The sequence below is a fragment of the Balaenoptera musculus genome, chromosome 6 (assembly GCF_009873245.2).
Source record: "Balaenoptera musculus isolate JJ_BM4_2016_0621 chromosome 6, mBalMus1.pri.v3, whole genome shotgun sequence".
Classification (NCBI taxonomy): domain Eukaryota; kingdom Metazoa; phylum Chordata; class Mammalia; order Artiodactyla; family Balaenopteridae; genus Balaenoptera; species Balaenoptera musculus.
This window is the reverse complement of record NC_045790.1, coordinates 15,945,358-15,967,626: the sequence shown is the minus strand read 5'-3', so window position 1 is coordinate 15,967,626 and position 22,269 is coordinate 15,945,358. Positions and strand designations below refer to the sequence as shown.

General features: G+C 42.5%; 1 protein-coding gene and 1 pseudogene across 1 annotated transcript in view; both read left to right on the top strand.

Moving 5' to 3' along the window:
* The first annotated feature begins 1,916 nt into the window (after positions 1-1,916).
* Positions 1,917-14,932, top strand: LOC118896954 (annotated as a pseudogene).
* Positions 14,933-18,898: 3,966 nt separating this feature from the next.
* The window catches only part of PIWIL2 (piwi like RNA-mediated gene silencing 2), an 87,747-nt gene continuing 84,376 nt past the window's right edge, over positions 18,899-22,269 (top strand). Inside the window, exons 1-2 of the mRNA XM_036855884.1 lie at positions 18,899-18,919; positions 20,739-20,937. Coding sequence (XP_036711779.1) covers positions 20,746-20,937 — 192 coding nt within the window. The 5' untranslated portion in view covers positions 18,899-18,919; positions 20,739-20,745. The remainder of the gene's footprint in view (positions 18,920-20,738; positions 20,938-22,269) is intronic.

Below are 22,269 nucleotides of genomic sequence, written 5' to 3'. Positions count from 1 at the left end.
CTAACTTCCATAATCGCCAGCAGACACTGCTGGCCTAATCACGTTTACAGTGACCAACCCTTTGTAATTTTTCACTTGAGTCCTGTCCCCATTCTCCCTTTACAATTCCTCTTTGCAAATCAGGATGGAGCTCCTCTTTTTCGCCTACTGTCAGTAGTTACTGAATAAAATCTGTTTTCACCATTTTAACTAATAGCTGGCTTTGTTTATCTTTGGTATTTTTAACAAATTTTTTAAAAAATCATGAGGCAATCAGGAATGTTGGCATGTTGACTAGATATTTGATGATATTAAATTATTATTGGTTTTTTTTTTGGTGTGATAATGGTGTTGTGGTTATATTTTCATAATAATCATTTAAAAAATCTATATCAAATGTTATCACTTCTTACTACTTATCCAGCATTATTACCCTTGACCAAACTAGCATCCTCTCTTGTGGGATTTTTTTACAATTGCTTCTTAAATGATCTGCTTGCTTCTACCCGCCCCCCCACGCCACCAGTCTGTTCTCAGCACAGCAGCCAGAGACATCCTGGTAAAATGTGCCATATTATACCACTTCCCATCTCATTCAGAGTAAAAGCCAAGTCTGTTCAAGCTACAAGAGCTCATGGGATCCTCCTATGATCCCTGCGACCTCGTGTCCAGCTCTTCTGGGTCATTCCACTCCGTCCATTTCTTATGTAAAAGAGTAGGCAGGCTCCAGCTTCAGGGGTTTGGCATTATTTTCCCCCTGCCTAGAAGCCACTTTCCCCAGAAACCTTCATGCCTTGTTTCCTCATTCCCTTCAGGTCTCTGAGACTCTCCCTGACCATCCTGCTTAAATTAGGAAAGTTCCACTCCTGATACTCCTTTTGCCCCTTTCCTTGCTCTTTTTCTCCATAGCATTTATCACCATCTGACATATTATCTATTTCCTTTTTTTGTCTGATATTCCCATTAGAACATAAGCTATGAGAGACTGTTTTGTTCATTACTGTGTCTCCAGAACTTAAAATAGTGCCTTGTACATAATAGACACCAAACAAATGTTAGTTGAAAGAGTGAAGGAATGACTGCTATTGTGTGAAGGCTGTGTGTGCTAAAGTATTGATAACTGCATTTCTGAGCAAGTGCAAAAAAGACTTTTGAAGTCTTCCAGGCTTCCTCCCAAGGGAAGAATGGCCCTCACTTTTCCAGGGACAAGAAAGGAGATGGCCAACCTTGTGGGCAGGGCTTTGGGCCAATTCAGTGGACTGTCCTCGTGGCTTCCGCTGCTGGGTGTGTAACTGGCATTGGTGTTTTCCATGAACATTCCGTGAACGCTCATAAACGCCAGGAGGGATGATACCTGTGGGGAGTTGCTGCATGTAGAGAGGTGCTAGTGTCTTTGAGACCCCACAACCCTATGATCCCTTTGAGCTAAAATTGTTTCTGATTGATCATTTTTCTGATGAGAACATTTGGGAGGCAGCCTCCCCTAGGAGGCGTCCATTGATGGGGTTTGTTGCCTCCCTAATGATGCTGAGAGGTACACCTCTTTTGAAAAGCATCTCTTACCTTGCTCTTGGGTTCTTGTCAAAACTGAACACCCGAGAGTGTTAAACACACATAGAGGCCTTGTGACTGATATTTTGAGGGGTAGGGTAACTGGGACTCAATAACTAACAATGTGGGGAGGGCCCAATAAACCTCCCTTGTCAGATGGAAATGGTGTATTTAGGTCTCCAGCTGGCCTGGCCCCAGTGGCGTTTTCAGCTTTACATGACAGACAGGCAGCCATCCCTTTGGGGGAAACGTTATCCTCCATTCCACAGCCTGAAGCAAAGTCACTTGCTCAGTGGGGCTTTCATTCCACAGTGGTTCTTCTAAATGCCTGGGCCTGGTTCGCTGATGGTTCAGCTAAAACCCATGGTGTCCACTGGGTAGACACCATGCTGTGGCTGTTCAGCATCCGCGCCATCTACTTGGAACAGAAAACAGATGTGGTCTCTCTGCTCGGTAGGCAGAACGCAAAGCTGTCCTCACAGCTCCAGCCGATACTCCTTGATGAAGCTTGTTATATTTTTGCTAACTCTTGTTTGGGCTGTTGATAATGGCCTAGCCATTTGGTCTGCCACTTGGAAAACTACAGAGTGGCAGATTAAAAATTTCCCTCTTTGGGGCCATCAACTATGGAAAAAAATCATGGCTGCTAATGGAACCATCTGGGTCACTCGTATAGGTGCCCATGGTGAGGACCCATTCTCTGATGGGACCGACTGGAATCAAGCTGTGGATTGAGCCTGCACTGCCCAGGAAGCCACCTTTGCTGCCTGGACCCATCACTGAACCAGACATGCAACATACCCACCACCGTAGACTGGGCACCAGGCAAAGGACTCTATGTTTAAGATGCACACACTACTACTGCGTGCTGGGCCCGCACGTCCTAATAAAAGTTGAACTGTTGGTCTCGGTGAGGGAGGCCAATTGCACAGGGCAAAGCCATTGAACCTGTGCCCCACTCCTGGGGCTCACCACTGTCGACAGTTTTTCAGGTTGCAGTGTTGCTGTCTCAGTACAATCAGCTGACTCTGCCCAGACCACTGTGGTCCTTGAAACTAATCTTTGCTACATTTCTGGATTTCCAGACGTTTGCAGTCTGATGATGGTGCATCTTTGATTGCAATGGACTCTCAAGCCAGTCAAGGTATTTGATGGACTTTCTGCACAGGCCACCATCCACAGGCAACTGGGCTTGTTAAGCATTGGAAGGGCCTCCTCAAAAATCAACTCAAAGGGATTTCTGACCCTATGTCTATCACCTCTTCCTGATCCGTGTGTGTTAACAAGGCAGCATGGCCACTAACTATGACTATTCTTAGAAAGCGATCTTTTGTTCTTGGCCACTCCCTGGGTACCAATCAGGATGAAAAGGTGGAGTGTTATGTAGACCTATTTTGAGAAATTGGGATTCCCTTCTATGTCCAATGTTTCTTTCTTTCACCTAATGGCAACCCCAGCAGGCCTGATTGCTTCACCCTCTAGTAGCTGCCCAGCCAAAAGAAAGACCTAGGGAATTCAAACTTAATGCTAAGTTTTTAAAAACATATTAACTCTTTGTGCGATTTGTTGACATTCAAACTACTAAGTAATATCAAGTGTGACAATCTGATTTTGAATTTTTTCCCCCAAGAATTTTGTCCCCAAAACTGAATAATAATTCTGTACTAGACCCACAGTTCCTAAACTGTGTTCTGAGGCACCCCAGGGTGCCTCGGCAGCAAGCCCATGGAGCACCATAGAATACAGTTGACCCTTGAATAAATGGGCTTGAACTGCACTGGTCCACGTGTATGTGGGTTTTTTTTCAATAGTAAATACTATGGTACTGCGCAATCTGTGGTTGGTTGGATCCATGGATATGGAACCTCGGGTACAGATGAATCACGTATAGAGAAGACTGACTATAAATTACACGCAGATTTTCGAATGTGCAGAGGGTTGGTGCCCCAGCCCCACATGTTGTTCAAGGGTCAACTGTATTTTAAAAGTGCAAGGGAAACACAGTGATACTCATCATCTGTCGGAAACTATGCAAATTACTAGTACAAGGTAGATCATGACTGCAACATTAGATTGTTTTCCTTTTGATAATGTCATATCTTTGCAAAGTTGGGTTTTCTGCAGTTGGTGTGATAAAAAGCAAATACTGCATGAATATCAGTGTGGTACAGGAAATGAGTATGATAGTGCCCAATCTGATTCCAAGGTTTGAGAAGTTGTATGGCACCCAGCACATCCCAGGGAAGTAAATATGATTACAGTAGTCTCCCTTATCCTCAGGAGACATGTTCCAAGTGGATGCCGGAAATCTAAGATAGTACTCAACTTTATACATACTATGTTTTTTCCTATACTAACAGGCAGTGTATACAGCATGAATATGCTGGACAAAGGGATGATTCACATCCTGGTAGAACAGAGCGAGGTGGTGTGAGATTTCATCATACTATTCATTTAATGGTGCACAATTTAAAACTTATGAATTGTTTATTTCTGGAATTTTCTGTTTAACATTTTGAGACAGCAGTTGCCAGAGGGTAACTGAAACTGTAGAAAGTGAAACTGTGGATAAGGGGAGATTACTGTTCTTTAAAATAGAATAAACGTATTATTTTTTTCTTTCAATTTATATGTATTTTTTTTCAAATGGCTACAAAACTGTGACAACATAAATATGTGTTAAGATAATTGGATCTGACAACTTAATAAATGGAATTTTTAGATATTTCTTTTGTCCTGAGTTGCTGTAAAAAATTAATGGGACACTAGAAGCACAACGGATTAAATTTTATTAAAAATACACTTGTCCCTCTTTTACCTGATCCTTCTGAACAAAAGGTCTGGGTGTGACAAATGGTAAATTTATAGTTATTGGAATGGGACACAGTGGAAGGAGAGTACTCACTTAGGTACCAGGGAGGACCACTTTGGTCCCCGGAATGGGGGCATGGGACAGGGAGGGACATTAATGATTTGTCTCTGGAGAATTGCCTCTGGAGATTCCTCAGAAAAGAAGACACCCTGGTTCTCTCCAACTGTGGCAAGCCCTTTAAGTTGACCTGACTGCTGAGTTGGCCATTCCCTGCAAGATGGTTGGACCTTGATTTAATCACCGTTCTCTTTAATCTCAGCTGAGAGCCTGTTGGAAACAGCAGGGCTTGGTCCTAGCTCCTGTCTCTTCTACACAAAACACCCATCAGATCTCACCATCATTCCCCTGGCCATTGCTCAGTCATTCCATTGGTTGGATGAATGCCAGTTGGCTCATAGCAAAGAAGAACTGTTCACCAAAGTCACTGTGACTTGCACTTCCTCCCTTCCTTCTTTCCTTCCTCCCTTCCTTCCTTCCTTGCCTGCTCCATTCCTTTTAACCATTTGACTTGCAGTCTTTCTCTATTATTATGTTTTATGTCTATCTTTTTCTATTAAACACCATATAGGTGGATTTTGTTTTTAAATCTAGTTTGGTAATCTTTGCCTTTTACCTGGAAAGTTCAGCCCTCTTATGTTTATTGTAATTATTAACACTGTTAGATTTATTTCTACCACTTATTTTGTGCTTTCTCTTTGTCCAGATTTTTCTGTGACTTATTTTTCTTCTTTCTCACCTTTTTTATTTGGATTGATTGAGCTTTTCTCATTTTATTATTTTTTTCCCTCTGCTGATTGGATAGATATGCATTTTATTTCTTTTTAAAAAATTTTAAAATAGAACAACCATATAATCCAGCAATTCGATTTCTGGGTATTTATCCAAAGAAAACAAAAATGTTAACTCCAAAAGATGTATGCACCCCCATGTTCATTGCAGCATTATTTAAATAGCCAAGCTATGGAAACAACCTAAGTATCTACTGATGGATGAATGGATAAAGAAAATGTGATACACACACACACACAATGGAATATTACTCATTCATAAGAAAGGATGAAATCTTGCCATCTGTGACATGGTTGGACCTTGAGGACATTATGCTAAGTGAAATAAGTCAGACAAAAACGAATACTGTATGACTTCACTTATATGTGGTATCTAAAAAGACAAACAAATAAAAACAAAAAAACAAGCACATAGATAAAAAGAACAGATTGGTGGTTGCCAGGAAGTGGGAGAAATGATTGAACAGGGTCAAAAGGTATAAACGTCCAGTTATAAAATAAAAAGTCCTGAGGATGTAATGTACAGCATGGCAACTATAGTTAAAAATACTGTATTGCGGGCTTCCCTGGTGGCGCAGTGGTTGAGAGTCTGCCTGCCAGTGCAGGGGACACAGGTTCAAGCCCTGGTCCGGGAAGATCCCACATGCTGCGGAACAACTAAGCCCTTGCGCCACAACTACTGAGCCTGCGCTCTAGAGCCCGCGAGCCACAACTACTGAGCCTGTGTGCCACAACTACTGAAGCTCGTGCACCTGGAGCCCGTGCTCCACAACAAGAGAAACCACCACAATAAGAAGCCCGTGCACCGCAACGAAGAGTAGCCCCCGCTCACCGCAACTAGAGAAAGCTGTGCGCAGCAACAAAGACCCAATGCAGCCAAAAATAAATAATAAATAAATTAATTAAAAAAAAAAAATACTGTATTGCATATTCACATATGTATTCAAATATGTATTGCATATTGCTGCTGAAAGAGTAAATCTTTTTTTTTTCAGTTAACACATTTAATTATTCCTTACTATGAAAGTAATATATAATCAATATACAAAATTTTGAAACAACAGATTTGTGACTTGCCTAAGGTCATGCTGGTCTAATAAGTGGCACAGTCAAGGCTTAACCTTCCCTGGGAATCTACGCTGTCAACCACAGTTTTGTATGAAACCATTTCCCTATGTTTGTCTCCTTTGGCTGACTCACATACAGTGTCAAATTCATTGTTATTTAACATACTGGCACATCTCAGTTCAGGGCGTTTGTTTGTTTTGCACAGTTCCATCTGTCTTTAACATAGGTTAACAGTATGGAACTTCTCTTGGCCAAAAAGGCAGCCAACAGTACTAGTATTGGGGGATAGTAGTAACATCCCCATGATAGCAAATGTAACTGGAGACGCTATTGAGGCAAATGGAATGATACATGATAAACTGGCTCATTTCAGAGACTATCTAGTGATCTGAAAACTTACGTCTAGCTTGATGGTAATGCTGTCATATTATACGCAAATTAGTAAATTTTTGGCATACTGTTTGGCCAGGGGAGGTCCCAGGTCACCTCCTCCTTTCCTTATGTTTCCCCAAGCTCTACTTCTGCTGATGGGGGTGTTTGTTTGCTTTGTTGAGAATCATACTTTAAGATGATGCCTGCATAAATACATCATTGCATTTGTTTACTTGGTAAATATTGGCTTACTTCTCTTTTTAGTTTACATTTAAGTTCAAAGTAAGCCCTATAAAGTGATGGAGAGACTATGTATCAGGGTCTCAGCCCCTTCATCCATAATATTAAGGGTTAGGCGAGATGATAACTGAAGATTTTTCCAACTCTCAGGTTCCTTAAACTTTCCGTTAGTCACAATGGAAGAAATTTCAGGACCTGGGATCACATTAACAAAATTTTTTTTTTCAGCGAATTTGGGTGTATTCCAGGAAATGTTGCTAATTCATTTCCTGCCAGCTGCAGAGAGTGGAATTTGTGATTTTCATCAATTGATGAGTGTCAGATAATATTCATGACAAACTGAAATCAGAAGGGAAGCTGACTTTTAGTAAGGACATCAAAATGATAGGAGGTTAGGAACTGGACCCCGTTTCTCATGCGTGAAGTGGAATAAAGTGAAATAAAGTTCTCTGCCACAAACATGTTCAGTGAAGTATAAAAAATCTCCAGTTACAATTTTGGCTTATAAAAATAGTATCGCACTCCTTTCCTTTACTCTCAGAGCCTGAATGGAATGTAGACAGAATAATGACTGTCCAATTAGGCGCCACAGTGGTGCTCCTTTGAGGAGGTGTGGTAGGAAAGGCACAGATGGTAGATGCAGAGAGCCTTCCTTCGATTCTTGATTACCCCTCTTACTGGTGTGTGAGCTTAGTCATGTTATTCAATTTCTTTGAGCCTACATTTTCTCATCTATAAAATGAAAATAGTAAAATGTTCCTGAGAGGTTTATTGAAAATATTAAATTTTAACATATTGGTAATGGCTACTGCTCAACCAATCTTGGTCCACAGCTTCGTATTCAAAAGTTTGCAATCTAAAAGTTGTAAAAATTATTTTCTTGAAACCTCCTTGGTGGCAAAACCTCAACTGTCTGATCTGATTTCACTTGGTAGAAATTTTTACCTGATCATGTGAAGCTATTTACAGTCTTTACCCTACTTGAGGTGAATATTCATATATATATATATATTTTTTAGACACCAATTGTACTTGAACATTTGTTTTTTTTTTTTTAATTTTATTTTTAATTAATTAATTTATTTTTGGCTGTGTTGGGTCTTCGTTTCTGTGCACGGGCTTTCTCTAGTTGTGGCAAGCAGGGGCCACTCTTCATTGCGGTGCGCGGGCCTCTCACTGTCGTGGCCTCTCTTGTTGCGGAGCACAGGCTCCAGACGCGCAGGCTCAGTAATTGTGGCTCACGGGCCTAGTTGCTCCGCAGCATGTGGGATCTTCCCAGACCAGGGCTCGAACCCATGTCCCCTGCATTGGCAGGCAGATTCCCAACCACTGCGCCACCAGGGAAGCCCTATTCATATGTTTTACTGCATAAATATGTGTTTGATTATTTGTGCTGTCTCAGACCATTCTAGGGGAGGTATACAATGTACAATTTAATTATCTTTTTAAAATTTAAAATTTCCTGAATTCTGAAATGTACGTGGCCCCAAGGATTTCTGATAAGGGATTTTAAGCCTACTGAGAGAGTAAATCTTAAAAGTTCTCATGACACACAAAATTTTTTGTAATTGTGTAAGGTGATGGATGTTAACTAGATTTATTGTGGTGAGTATTTTGCAAAGTATACAAATATTGAATCCTTACGTTGTGCACCTGAAACTAATATACCATTATGTCAATTATACCTCAATTAAAATATTTTAAATATATATTTAAAAAATTTAATATGCATGCTGAGAGAGTGTAGAGTTAATTATTATTACCCTCCTCCAGAACCTTATAATGCTTTTATTCTAATTACCTCCCTCCTGACTTATATGCTATTTTTCTTAACCTCTTAGCTCTATCATTTTTTTTTTTTTGAGAAGTCAAGCTTCATTAATTATTTATAATCTGCCTTTCTCCAAGAAGTTCTGACATGTTCTAACAAATTTTGTACTGCAAGAAGACTTTAACAAATATGTAAGGAAATGAAGGTAAAGGGAAAACAAGAGTAGGAACAATAAGTTGACGCCAAGCGGTGAACAGATGAATGCCTCAGGGGGTCACACTCATGACTCTGAGTTTCCGGACCACCATGGCAAGGCAGTTAGCTCTATCATTTTTTTAAAAAATTTCACTGTATTGGACACCTCTTATGCTCCATTACAGATCCTCTTGGTCTTACCTGTCCCTTTATATAGCCAGTACTATGGTGAACAGTTTTCTGTGAGCGCTCACCAGGTCTACAGGGATACAAGCTGATAATGCCTAGCCTCAGGCTTGCCCTGTGCACCTCCTGCTTTCTGCCCTGAGGCTTCTGTTTTTGTTTTGTTTTGTTTTTAAATTAATTTATTTATTTATTTTATTTATGGCTGTGTTGCGTCTTCGTTTCTGTGCGAGGGCTTTCTCTACTTGCGGCAAGCGGGGGCCACTCTTCATCGCGGTGCGCGGGCCTCTCACCATCGCGGCCTCTCTTGTTGCGGAGCACAGGCTCCAGACGCGCAGGCTCAGTAATTGTGGCTCACGGGCCCAGTTGCTCCGCGGCATGTGGGATCCTCCCAGACCAGGGCTCGAACCCGTGTCCCCTGCATTGGCAGGCAGATTCTCAACCACTGCGCCACCAGGGAAGCCCGAGGCTTCTGTTTTGATGCCAAGGCATGGAGTAGCATGGGAACATCGTGGTGCACCTAGAAAGTATAAGGGGTTAATACTCCTTGAGGTGAGCCTTTGACCAAGGGAGAGGAGAGAGTCAATGGATACATGCATCCCCTCAACTCCCCCAGGTAACATCCTGCAGGACTAGTAATCTTTTTTTTTTTTTTAATATTTATTTATTTAGTTAGTTAGTTGCGTCGAGCCTTAGTTGCGGCTTGTGGGCTCCCCAGTTGTGGCTCGCCAGCTCCTTAGTTGTGGCATGCGAACTCTTAGTTGTGGCATGCATGTGGGATCTAGTTCCTGGACCAGGGATCAAACCCAGGCCCCCTGCATTGGGAGCACGGAGTCTTAACCACTGTGCCACCAGGGAAGTCCCAGGACTAGTAGTCTTGACGTGTACTTCCTATGGCTTCTCAAATGGTCCCCAGAGATGGAGCAACCAGAACTCTGTAGCGGTGACAAACTTGGGAATCTTATTTTCCTGACCAGGGATCGAACCCGCGCCCCCTGCAGTGGAAGTACAGAGTCTTAACCACTGGACCACCAGGGAAGTCCCGGTAATGCATCCTTGAATGAATTTTCTCTCCCTCCCTGCATCATTCTCTCTCCCTCCATTCCTCACTCCTGTTCCTTGGGATCACACTTTCCAATAAGATCCTTGTGCTAAACCTTTGTCTCAGTCTCTGCCTCCTGAGGAATCTAGGATAAGCCATCCTCCTCTTATACATTATTATTATTACTTTATTCAATCAACTACTTTACTTACGATTCCTTTTTTCATCTCAGACTTTCCCTCTGGGGTCATTTTTCTTCATTTTAGTGTTTGGAAAGTCCTTTACAGAGGGTTTATTAGAGGTAAATCTCTGTGTTTGTCCAAAAATGCTTTATTTTACTATTGTTCTAGGAAGAAAATTTCACTGGATATGCATTTTCTAGGTTGACAGTTCTTTTTTTCCCTTAAACTTTCAGGCCTGGGGAGATGTGTGTGTGTGTGTGTGTGTGTGTGTGTGTGTGCGCGCGCGCCAATGTCTTCCAGGCTTTTTCTTTTTCTTTTTAAAAAATATTTATTTATTTATATTGGCTGCGTCAGGTCTTAGTTGCGGCACACGGGATCTTTTGCCGTGGCATGCAGGCTTCTCTCTAGTTGTGGCGCACGGGCTTAGTTGCCCTGTGGCATGTGGGATCTTAGTTTCCAGACCAGGGATCGAACCCGCATCCCCTGCTTTGGAAGGAGGATTCTCAACCACTGGACCACCAGGAAAGTCCCCAGGCTTTTTCTATTGAGCCAGTTTTCATTCATTTATAGGAAATGTGTTTTTTCTCTGTGACTGTTTTTTTAAATCTTTTCTTTAGCTTTGATATTCTGCAGTACAGCTATGATGTGCTAAGCGTAGATTTCTTTTTACTTTTCTATTTGAGTTTCACTGGGCTTCCTGATTCTAAAGATTTGTATCTTTCACTGATTCTGAAAATTCTGTTATTACTTCTTTAAATATTGTCTTTCCTCTTTTCTCCATATACTCTCCTTCTCAAACTCTATGGGACCTTTTATTCTAACTCTATTCTCCATGTCTCTCAACCTCTTCTTCATATTCTACTTTTTTTTTTTTTTGTTACCTCTGTTCTACAGTATGGGTAAATACTTCAGATTTATCTTTTTTAAAAAATTTATTTTATTTTATTTATTTTATTTTTGGCTGCGTTGGCTCTTTGCCGCTACGCTCAGGCTTTTCTCTGGTTGCAGCGAGCGGGGGCTACTCTTCGTTGTGGTGTGCAGGCTTCTCATTGTGGTGGCTTCTCTTGTTGTGGAGCATGGGCTCTAGGCACATGGGCTTCAGTAGTTGTGGCACACGGGTTCAGTAGTTGTGGCTCACGGGCTCTAGAGTGCAGGCTCAGTAGTTGTGGCACATGGGCCTTGTTGCTCTGCGGCATGTGGGATCCTCCCAGACCAGGGCTCGAACCCATGTCCCCTGCATTGGCAGGCGGACTCCCAACCACTGCACCACCAGATTTATCTTCTAATTCACAACGTCTTCCTTCAGCTGTGTCTTTTTTCTTGTGTATCTTTTTTTTTTTTTTTTTTTAATTTTTATTTATTTATTTATTTATTTTTGGCTGTGCTGGGTCTTCGGTTCGTGCGAGGGCTTTCTCTAGTTGCGGCAAGTGGGGGCCACTCTTCATCGCGGTGCGGGGACCGCTCTTCATCGCGGTGCGCGGGCCTTTCACTATCGCGGCCCCTCCCATTGCGGGGCACAGGCTCCAGACGCGCAGGCTCAGTAGTTGTGGCTCACGGGCCCAGCTGCTCCGTGGCATGTGGGATCTTCCCAGACCAGGGCTTGAACCCGTGTCCCCTGCATTAGCAGGCAGACTCTCAACCACTGCGCCACCAGGGAAGCCCTCTTGTGTAACTTTTATTCTGAACATTTAATTTCAATTTTTATATTACTCATTTGTAGAAGTCCTATTTTGGTTCTTTTTCAAATCTGCCTAGTCAATTTTGATAACCTTTGCTCTTACTCATGGTTTTAATTGCCACCTTTATTTCTTAAAATGTATTCAAGATTTATTTATATTCTGGGTCCAGTGATTCTTTTTTTGAAATCTTTGTGGATCTGGTTCTGTTCACTGTAGTTTCTGCTTGTTTGCTAATGTTTTTAAAGGAGGTTTTATTAAGATCTATTTTACATATCATAAAACTTAGCCTATTAGAGTATTCAATAATTTTTGGTAAATTTAATGAGTGGTATAGACATCACCACAAATCAGTTTTAGAACATTGTTATCACCCTAATAAAATCCCTCAGACCCATTAACAGTTCATCCTCATTCCCACTTCCAGCCCCAGACAACCACTTGTCTACATTCTGTCTCTATATATTTGTCTTTTCTAGACTTTTCATATAAATGGAATCATACAATATATGGTTTCTTGTGTCCGGCTTCATCTTTTAACATAACGTGTTTTGAGGTTCCTCCATGGCATAGCATAGTAGTTTGTTCCTTTTTAATGCTGAATCTGTCCATTGTATGAACACACTACATTTTGCTTATCCATTCACCAGTTGATGAGCATTTAATTGGTTTTCAGGTTTTGGCTCTCATAGAAATTGATGCTATGAATGTATGCATGCAAGTTTTGTGGGAGCATATGTTTTCATTCCTCTTAGGTAGTTACCAAGAAGTGGAACTCTTGGTTCCTAGGAAATTTTTTGTTTAACTTTTTGAGAAATTGCCAAATGTTTTCCAAAGTGGTGCACCCCCTAACCTATCTGCTTATATGACCTGAGCCACTGCTGTGGCTGGACTGGCCGTTGGGTTCTTATTATGACTGCAGGATGCACCACAGCAGCAACCATCAGGGAACTTTGAAAAATCAAGTGCTGGAGGGTACATGGCATGCCTGAGGGCCACACAGCAAGGTCATGGGGAAATATATACATATATATATATATAGAGAGAGAGAGAGAAACAGAGAGACAGACAGACAGACAGAGAGAGAGAGACAGAAGAGAGAGAGAGAGACAGAGACAGAGACACAGAGAGAGAAAGACACAGACACAGAGAAAGACAGAGACAAACAGAGACACAGAGACCGAGAGAGAAACAGAGAGACAGAGAGACAGAGACACAGAGAGACAGAGACAGAGACAGACACAGAGACAGATAGAAAGTGAGAACCTGCAGTTCTGCCTTTATTAAGGTTGAGAGTAGGGTGGCTAGGGTTTTGCAGGTTCACTCTTCATTGGTGAATTTAAAACCTAGGAGCATGGACTCCCACAGGAACCTGCAGCAACAGCAGACATGGGGGGGGGCACCTGGCCAGGCGCTAGCTGAGTGATGCACTGGGGGAGCCTGACCCCCTCCAGATGCCCACCTTCCCACCTGACTATGGTTTCCTCAGGTGCAAGGAGCATGGGATGGTAGCCCCTCAGCTGCAGGTGGAGCAAGGCGCAGCTGGTGCTTCATCAGCATGACTACTGTGCTGACTATCTCATCGGGCTTCTCAGGTGTAAGCTGTCACATTCCCCGACTTCCTGGCCTGCAAGCACGACAGCACAGCTGGGACTACTGCGAGCACATGGACTACGGGGAGCGCATGAAGGAGTTTGAGTCAGAGCCCCGGCTGCTCCAACAACAGCAGGAGCAGAAGAAGGCAGACACAGCCAGAGCCAGGGGCCCGGTGAGGTGGGCTGTAGTGCAACTGCCTACCACCCCGTGGACCAGTCAAGAAATAAAACCTGCAGGCCCCGCCACCCAAAATAAATGAGTGAATGAATGAATCCCAAGAGCAGGAATTAGGGCATGGGGAGGAAAAAGCAGGAGCACTCAAGAGGTCAGCGTCACCCAGGGCTTTCTACAAGGGGAACTTCGTGGGTGGAGGTGTCCTGGTTCCTTATCTAGTTATTTAGATGGCAGCATGTTTATTTGAGATGGACGTCTTTGAAACGGGTGTCTTGGCAATGAGAAGCTTAATATCAGGCACTTGAATTACAATGAAAAAAAAGCTTAATGTCAGGCACTTACAGCACAACATCCTTGCTGACTTTATTACTGCATTAATCAGCTAGGGCTGCCATTACAAAATACTGCAGACAAGGTGGCTTAAACAACAGACATTTATTTTCTCACAGTTCTGGAGGCTAGAAGTCCATGACCAAGGCGCTGGCAAATTTGGTTTCTGGTGAGGGCTCATCTTCCTGACTTGTAGACAGCTACCTTCTTGTAGTATTGTGTTTTCACATGGCCTTTCCTCTTTGCTCACAGGGAAAGAAAGAGATCTCTGGTGTCTCTTCTTCTAAGGACACCAATGCTATGAGATGGGCCCTACCTTATGACTTCATTTAACCTTAGTTACCTCCCCAGAGGCCCTGCTCCAAATACAGTGACGTTGGGGGTTAGGTTTCAACATATGACTCTTGGGGGGACAAAATTCAGTTCATAACATCCTGCCCTCTGGTCCCGCCAAATTCATGTCCTTCTCACATTCAAAATACATTCACCCCATCCCAATAGCTCCAAAAGTTTTAACCTACTCCAGCATTAATTCCAAGTCCAAAATCTCATCTAGACATCATCTAAATCAGATATTGGTGAGACTTGAGGTATGATTCATCCTGGAGCAATATTCCTCTCCAGCTGTGAAGCTATGAAGAGGAAATAGCTTTGTCACATAGGCTTGTGGTGACAGTGGCAGCACTGGTGATGGCTGAATCACCTTTGGGGTTATTCTTCCCTTTTCTTAAAGGATTAAGCATGTTGAATTGCTCTATTGTCCTGTCCTGTAGAATCCCAGAAGTCCAAAAGCCATCCTTTAGAAAGCCTTCCTTTATTTCATCCAGTCTCTGTTCCCTTTGGTCCAAACTGGCAGTGTCTCTGCTGCTGTTCAACATAATCTTATTTTTGCTTCTAGCTTCTGCTGAGATAGCTGATTAACTCCATAGTTAACCATGGATAATCTCCTAATAGAGTGATTGTCTAGCCACACCCTTGGGTGTTCTCTCCAGAACAAGCTTTCTCACTTTTGCACTATAGATAGGCTGAGAACTTCCCAAATCTTCAAACTCTGATTCTTTTTTGCTTAATCTTTCTTTCAATTTATCTTTCTCCTCTTACGTTTTACTATAAGCAGGAAGGAGAGGCCAGGTCACGCCTCAACAGTTTGCTTAGATATCTCCTCAGCTACATATCCAAGTTCATTGCTTGTGAGTTCTACCTGCCACAAAGCACAAGACTACAATTCAGCCAGTTCTTTCCCAGTTTATAACAAGGATGACCTTTCTCCCAGTTTCCAATAACATGTTCCTCATTTCTGTCTGAGACCTCACCAGAAGCACCTTTAACATCCATATTTCTACCAAGAGTCCCTTCAAGGAAATCTAGGCTTTTTCTACCATGTACCTCAAAAGTCTTCCAATTATACCCATCACCCAGCTCCAAAACCACTTCCACATTTTTATGTATTTTTTACATCAGCACCCTACTTCATGGTACCACAGTCTGTATTAGTCAGGGTTCTCCAGTGAAACAGAACCATTAGGAGATTATATATATATATATATATATACATACATACACACATACATATATTTTTATTTATTTATTTATTTATTTATTTATATATACATACACTTTCTACTAAGGAATTATAATATGTGATTATGGAGGTTGACAAATCCCAAGATCTTCAGTGGAGTTGCAGGAGAGCCAATGGTGTAGTTCTAGTCCAAATCCAAAGGCCTGAAAACCGGGAGAGCCAGTGGTGGTGTTCCAATCTGAAGGCTTGCAGACTTAAGACCCAGAAGAGCCAATGCTTTCGTTTGAGTCAGAAGGCAGGAAAAAGCTGATATTTCAGTTCAATGGCAGTCAGGTGAGAAAAATTCTCTCTTAATCCAGAGAGGGTAAGCCTTCTTGTCCTAGTTAGGCCTTCAATTGATTGGATGAGGCCATCCACAATAGAGAGGGCAGTCTGTTTTACCCCGTCTCCCAATTCAAATGTTAATTTCATCCAAAACACCCTCCAAGAAACACAGAATAATGTCTGACCAAATATCTGGGTACCTGTTGGCCAAACTGATACATAAAAGTAACTATCACAGTTATTATCTGTCCTATTTATTATAGCCATTCTAGTGGGTGTGAAATATCTTACTGTGTTTTTGTTTGTCTGTTTGTTTGCATTTCCGTAATGACTAATGGTGTTGAGCACATTTTCATGTGATTTTTACCCATTTGTATATCTTCTTTGGTGAAAGATCAGTTCATATCTGTTGCCCATTTAAAAAATTGCGTTGTTTGTCTTCTTATTGAGCCTAATGTGCTTTTTTTTTTTAACAACAGCTCCTGTTTATTTTTTTATTTTTATTTATTTATTTTATTTATGGCTGTGTTGGGTCTTCATTTCTGTGCGAGGGTTTTCTCTAGTTGCGGCAAGTGGGGGCCACTCTTCATCGCGGTGCGCGGGCCTCTCACTATCGCGGCCTCTCTTGTTGCGGAGCACAGGCTCCAGACGCGCAGGCTCAGCAATTGTGGCTCACGGGCCCAGTTGCTCCGCGGCATGTGGGATCTTCCCAGACTAGGGCTCGAACCCGTGTCCCCTGCCTCGGCAGGCAGACTCTCAACCACTGCACCACCAGGGAAGCCCCTAATGTGTGTTTTTAAAATTAATTTAAACAAAACAACCCAACAAACAATCAAAACAGTTCACCCATTTTATTGACCCTAATGTGTTTTGTGATTTATTTTTTCTTGTGAGTTCCTGTGTGGAAATTTTGAGTGCCAGGTGGAGGGTGTATTTCTCCTGGGAGGATCTGTGTTTACCTCTGCCTGGAACCCAGAGGTACTATAAATGTAGGTCCAATTTCAATTAAATCCTCCCTGTAGTTTCTAGGCCAAACAGGTAATGTCATTTTCTGCCATTAGTCTTGCTGTGGCTCTGGTGACTTTATTTTGTCAACAACAAATCAGGATTTATGGTCAGAATGGAAATACTTACTGGGGACAAAGGGCCAGACTCTTTGATGTCATGACTGCCTGGGAAAATCCAGATTGTATATAGTGACAGGGCCATACTCACCCTGAATTTTAAAGCCTGGCAAGGCCAAGTGGACAGAATTTGGTGTTATGAAACTATCATCTGTAATTTAATTTTAAATACTTTAAACAGTACAATATGTGTGTGCTCTTTTAAATCAATATCCTAGGTATGGTTAATTAACAACTGAAGTGTCCTGTTGGGGAATGTAAACCCAGGAGAGGTTGATTAGCTTTTGAAAGCTTCTAAGCAGATGTCCACACTTTAGAGAGCTTCAACTATCTTAATTTCCAGTCAACACTGAGACTATGTGGATTTTCCTTTGGTGAAATAACTAGTATTCATTATGTGTGGGTTGGCTAGAAATATTGTACAGGGTATTTCTATATCCTGTCTACTCTTGCATGACATGTATAGAAATCTAGGGAACCCAATGTGTATATCCTTTGTAATGGTGCTCGGTTTAGATTCAAAAACTGACAGCTTCAGAAAATTATCTGAGAATTGCTGTTGTAAAGAGCTGCTGAAATATTGTTTCCTAGGTATGGAATTAATCTTTCATGCAAGGTTTGGTCAGAGTACATATAAGGACAGGGAACTGGGACTTTATCAAGTTTACAAAACAGTTTGTATAACTATTTTTGAATGCACTTGCTACTAAATGTTGGCATGAACAACAGAATTCAGCATCCATGTTATTATAACATAACATTGTAACATTGTAAAGTAGGAAGGCTGTGAGGTAGAAGAACTCACATATAATGTTAAACAAACAACATATACAAAGAGGGAAGGGGTATCCCGCCAATTAGATTCCCGCTTTGGAAATTATCCTGCTCCAATAATTTTCAAACTATTCTGTTTTGGGAAGGAGAGGAGAGTCCTTGATTGTATGGATTAAAACGAGGTATGAGATATCTGAGGCTTGGAAAAGCCGCGTCTAGCCCTATTCCATATAGAGTATTTACATATCTCTACAACATCAGCCAAGGTCTCTGGAAGCTTGATCCCAACCACCTCAGAAAACTTGGGGTTGGAGAGTGGTGCAGTTATTTGCCAAAATGATTGGAGAGGGAGAGAAATCTTTATTTATTTGGAAAATATACCGTAGCTGCAGAGTTAACCACCAATGCTTTTACATAGTTTGAAGAAAGCTCTTCTTGGCTCACAGATTCAGGCATCAATAAATAATAACGATAGGTAAAATTTATTGCAGGCAATCTTCTCCTTGTGCCAGGTATTTTACACGCATCATCTCATTAAAGTATGTACATTTCCATACAATCCTATGAATGGATGATTTTCTTCCAGTTTTATATATAAGTACAGTGAGGCTTAGAGATCACGTTAATTAGGTGTTTGAACGTCAACTCAAGCTCTTTACTATTCATCAGCCACATCCTTATATCCTCTAACTGGGAAGGATGGGGCAAGTCAATCTCTACATGAGCGTGTAAGCTAACTCTGTTTACAGGAGTTGCCCACGGCATGGGAGTCAGGATCTTAAAAACGTAACACATTTTAATGCTTAGCTTCACTCCTAACTTCTGGACCCCCACTTGGAGCACCCCTTTCGGATGAACCTAGTGATAGAGCGAAGCTGCTGGAACGGGAGAGGGAGGCACTCTTTACAGAAGAGCCAATGAGACCGCTGGCTCTTGTGAGTGGCACGTTGTTTGGCCAATGGGTTCAGCCCCTGAGGCCCCGCGAGAGGACGGGAACTTGGGGTCTGGAACATGTGGGCCCGTAGCGCTGCGCGAGCGCTGAGCGCAGGGTTCTCTTGAGGCCCCGCTGAGCTGCGCGAGGGCTCGAATGCTGGTGAGAGGAGGGGACGCAGGTGTGGAAGGCCGGGGAAGCCGAGGTCGCTCTGCTACAGGCCAGGTGCGCTTTCGCTCAAGCTCTTGCTGGTGAACGGGGGCCCCTCCGGCCCACTCGGACCCTCCCCTGTCTTCTCACCCCATATCCCTGGGTAGCCGCGAGGGGCTGTGGGCCCCTGGGTGGAGCCTGGGCCTGGGGCGGGGGCGGGGAGTGGTTATTTGAGGCTGGGGGGTGGGGGGGTAGGAGGAACGCAGGACCTCGGAGAGGTGGGAAGGTGGTGCCTGGGGAGCGAGGGGACTCTGATGGGGAGAGGGGTTTGGGCGGGCGTGAGTGTTACTCGCGCACAAGGGGTGGGCAGGACGCCCAGGGGAGTTTTGGTTTGGGGAATGATGCTTTCTCCAGGGTGGAAGGGGTGTAGTATTTGCCTTCAGGAACCTCTTTTCTGGTTAGGCCCAGTCTATATGCCCCAGCCCGGAGCTTGCACCTGGAGGGGTGGGGAACGTAGGCCTCGCCGGTCCTGGGACCTGCCTGTCCTTGGACTCTCCTCGCTTGTACCTTATAGTCAGCCAGCCACCTGCTAACTAAGCAAAGGAGAAAATCCACATTAAGGGAGGGCCTGAATCTGTAGAAGTGATGGTGGAGGTGAGGAGGGGTGGAGAAAGAAGAGGATTCCAGAAATCCTGTAATTGGTAGGTGTTACAGTGCCTCTCAGTGTGTACCAGTTAGGCTACTGATTGTTCTGGTTTCTTCCAGTGGTGGCGAGAAGGTGTGAGTCAAGAGGCCAAGCTAACTGAAAAGGAGTTTAAACAATTAAAGGGGAGAACTGTAGTAGCCTTTGAGTAAGGGAGGCATATCCTCCCATTTTAGTGTAAAAGATAATAATTTATTTTAAAAATTTTTGCCAGATCCTGAACTGCCTTCACCTATAGTTGACTTAGGAATTGTGTGTCAGTCTTTTCCTTATATGCATGGCCTGATTTCTCTGTAGCTAATACTTAAGACACATTTGCAAAAGTTAAGAAGAGGCTTACTTGTTGGTTACAAAAGATTCTTCAGGGATCAGGGGTGAGTCCAGACAATGAAGGGAGCCCCTGAAAGAAGGAGTCCTGAAGTCTACAGATAATGAAGTGAGTTTGAAGAAGCTTAGTGAGTCTGAGACTTGAGGGGCGAGAAGAGCATCATCCCTGGTTACCTTGGGGGGTGGGGGGAGGTGTTAAATGTCACCTGTGAGACTCAGCAGGAATCATAGGCTCAAACCAGAAAGGGTCTGTACCCTGGAGACCTCAGTTCTGGTAGAGTTTGAAAGAAGAGTTTTATAGAAAGGAATTGGATAAAGATTCAGAGAAGCAGCTAAGGAACCAAGGAGGAGATGGAAAAGTTTAATGTGAAAATAGACTGGAAAAATATTAGGACTCTGGTAGAAGAGTGGCCCAAAACAAAGCAAAACCCATAAATATTTATGGACAAAAAAATTTTATGATATGGCTATGTTAACTATAAGCTTACTTATAAAGCAAAATCATGCCCATACATAAAAAGCGTTTCCGTCTACAACTGGTAGTTAACTTACAGGACTGAGTTCTCTAAGAGGCCGTTTGGGTAGAAAATATAAGTAAATTCAAGGAGGGCTTGGCCTTTAAGAGATTGCTGATGGAGAGTGTTTAGAATATTCTGGGCTAAACAGAAGCTTTTGAAGTGAACATAATATAGGAGGCTGGTTGTATCACTGCTCTGATCCAAAGTAGCTTTTTTTTTTTTTTTTTTTTTTTAAATGCTTTGTGAGTCTGTCTTGAAGGAAAAGGAAAACAGTTGGGAATCATTTAAATTATAAAATGATGGCAGATAATTAACCAGAACAAATGGACACCTGTGTCCTCTGCAGCCTTGCAATGGATCCTGTCCGACCACCCTTCAGGGGCCCGTCTCCTGTGCACCCATCTCAGTCTGTGCGGATGCCGGGCTCTTGGCAACAGGCTCCAAAACCTTTGGACCCAGCTCTGGGCAGGGCAGGACCTGCAGACAGAGGCCATGTATTTGGAAAGCGAGAGGAGCCAGGCCCACAGAGTGGGCCAGTGCGAAAGGTAAGACTGTGTCTGCCTACATAGTAGCAGCATACAGCTTATCATCAGGGCAAATAAGGGATTTCAAGGTACTTAGGAAACTGGGAAGCCCTATATGAAAGCAAGGGTTTGTTTTTTTTTCCCCTTGAACAAGTGGTCGCCTCTTGGAATATATTTCAAATTCTTGAGTTGCAAGTCTAGAAAAAGGGCCTCGTAATGAATGTTAGATGGACCTGGGTAAATGCCTTAGTTCTCTAGCTTCTATAAATATAAATATATACATACATAAATGATAGGTTTAAAGGTACAGTCTTTTGGTTTTTTGTGAGTGTTTAGATTTCCACTCTGGGTTTGACTCTATGGTATTAGCAGCCACTCTTGCCTCTAAGGTCATAATTGTTAAGAATGGTTCCTTTCAGAAGGCTCTTTGCCTAAATCTTAAAGAAAAAGAGGATCTTCAGCTATTGTTAGTGCTGTGTGTATACTCGCATGGATATGCATTCTTAATCTCCTAATTATATAGTAATTTTAAGAATGGTATTTGTCTATAATTAATGTCAAAGAATAAAGAGTTAGTAAATACAGGAAGAACCTAATAGTGCAGTTATGACAATTTTAAGTAGGTTGACGATGTCAGATGTAATGTTCTATAAGAAGAAACGTTATTGACAGTAATCCTGTATTTTTACTCAAATGGATTGCTTGAGTCTATATGTGGCAACTCTAATTGGTGTAACAGTAGTGAATTTCCAAGACTGCTACAGGAAAACAGTAGCAAGTTTTGTTGAGGTTGTTTAAAAAAAACCCAAAATTCTGATACCCTTAAATGATCCATTTTTTGGGAAAATTTATTAGCCAGTACACTTGTTCTCTCTTACCTTAGGTGTACAGGAAATGAACTAGAAAAATAATTCTGTTGCATTTGTTACACTGTATATCAAATCATGAACTGTAACTGTTTATGCTTGAAAACCTAATATGACATAAGTGGGTTTTTTTTTTTTTACATAAATTTATTTATTTTTGGCTGCATTGGGTCTTCGTTGCTGCACGTGGGCTTTCTCTAGTTGCAGCGAGCGAGGGCTGCTCTTTGTTTTGGTGCATGGGCTTCTCATTGCGGTGGCTTCTTCTGTTGCAGATCACGGGCTCTAGGTGCGCGGGCTTCAGTAGTTGTGGCTTGTGGGCTCCAGAGCGCAGGCTCAGTAGTTGTAGCGCACGAGCTTAGTTGCTCCGCGGTATGTGGGATCTTCCCGGACCAGGGATCGAACCCGTGTCCCCTGCATTGGCAGCCGGATTCTTAACCACTGTGCCACCAGGGAAGTCTGACAGAAGTGGTTTTTTTTAAGACCATAA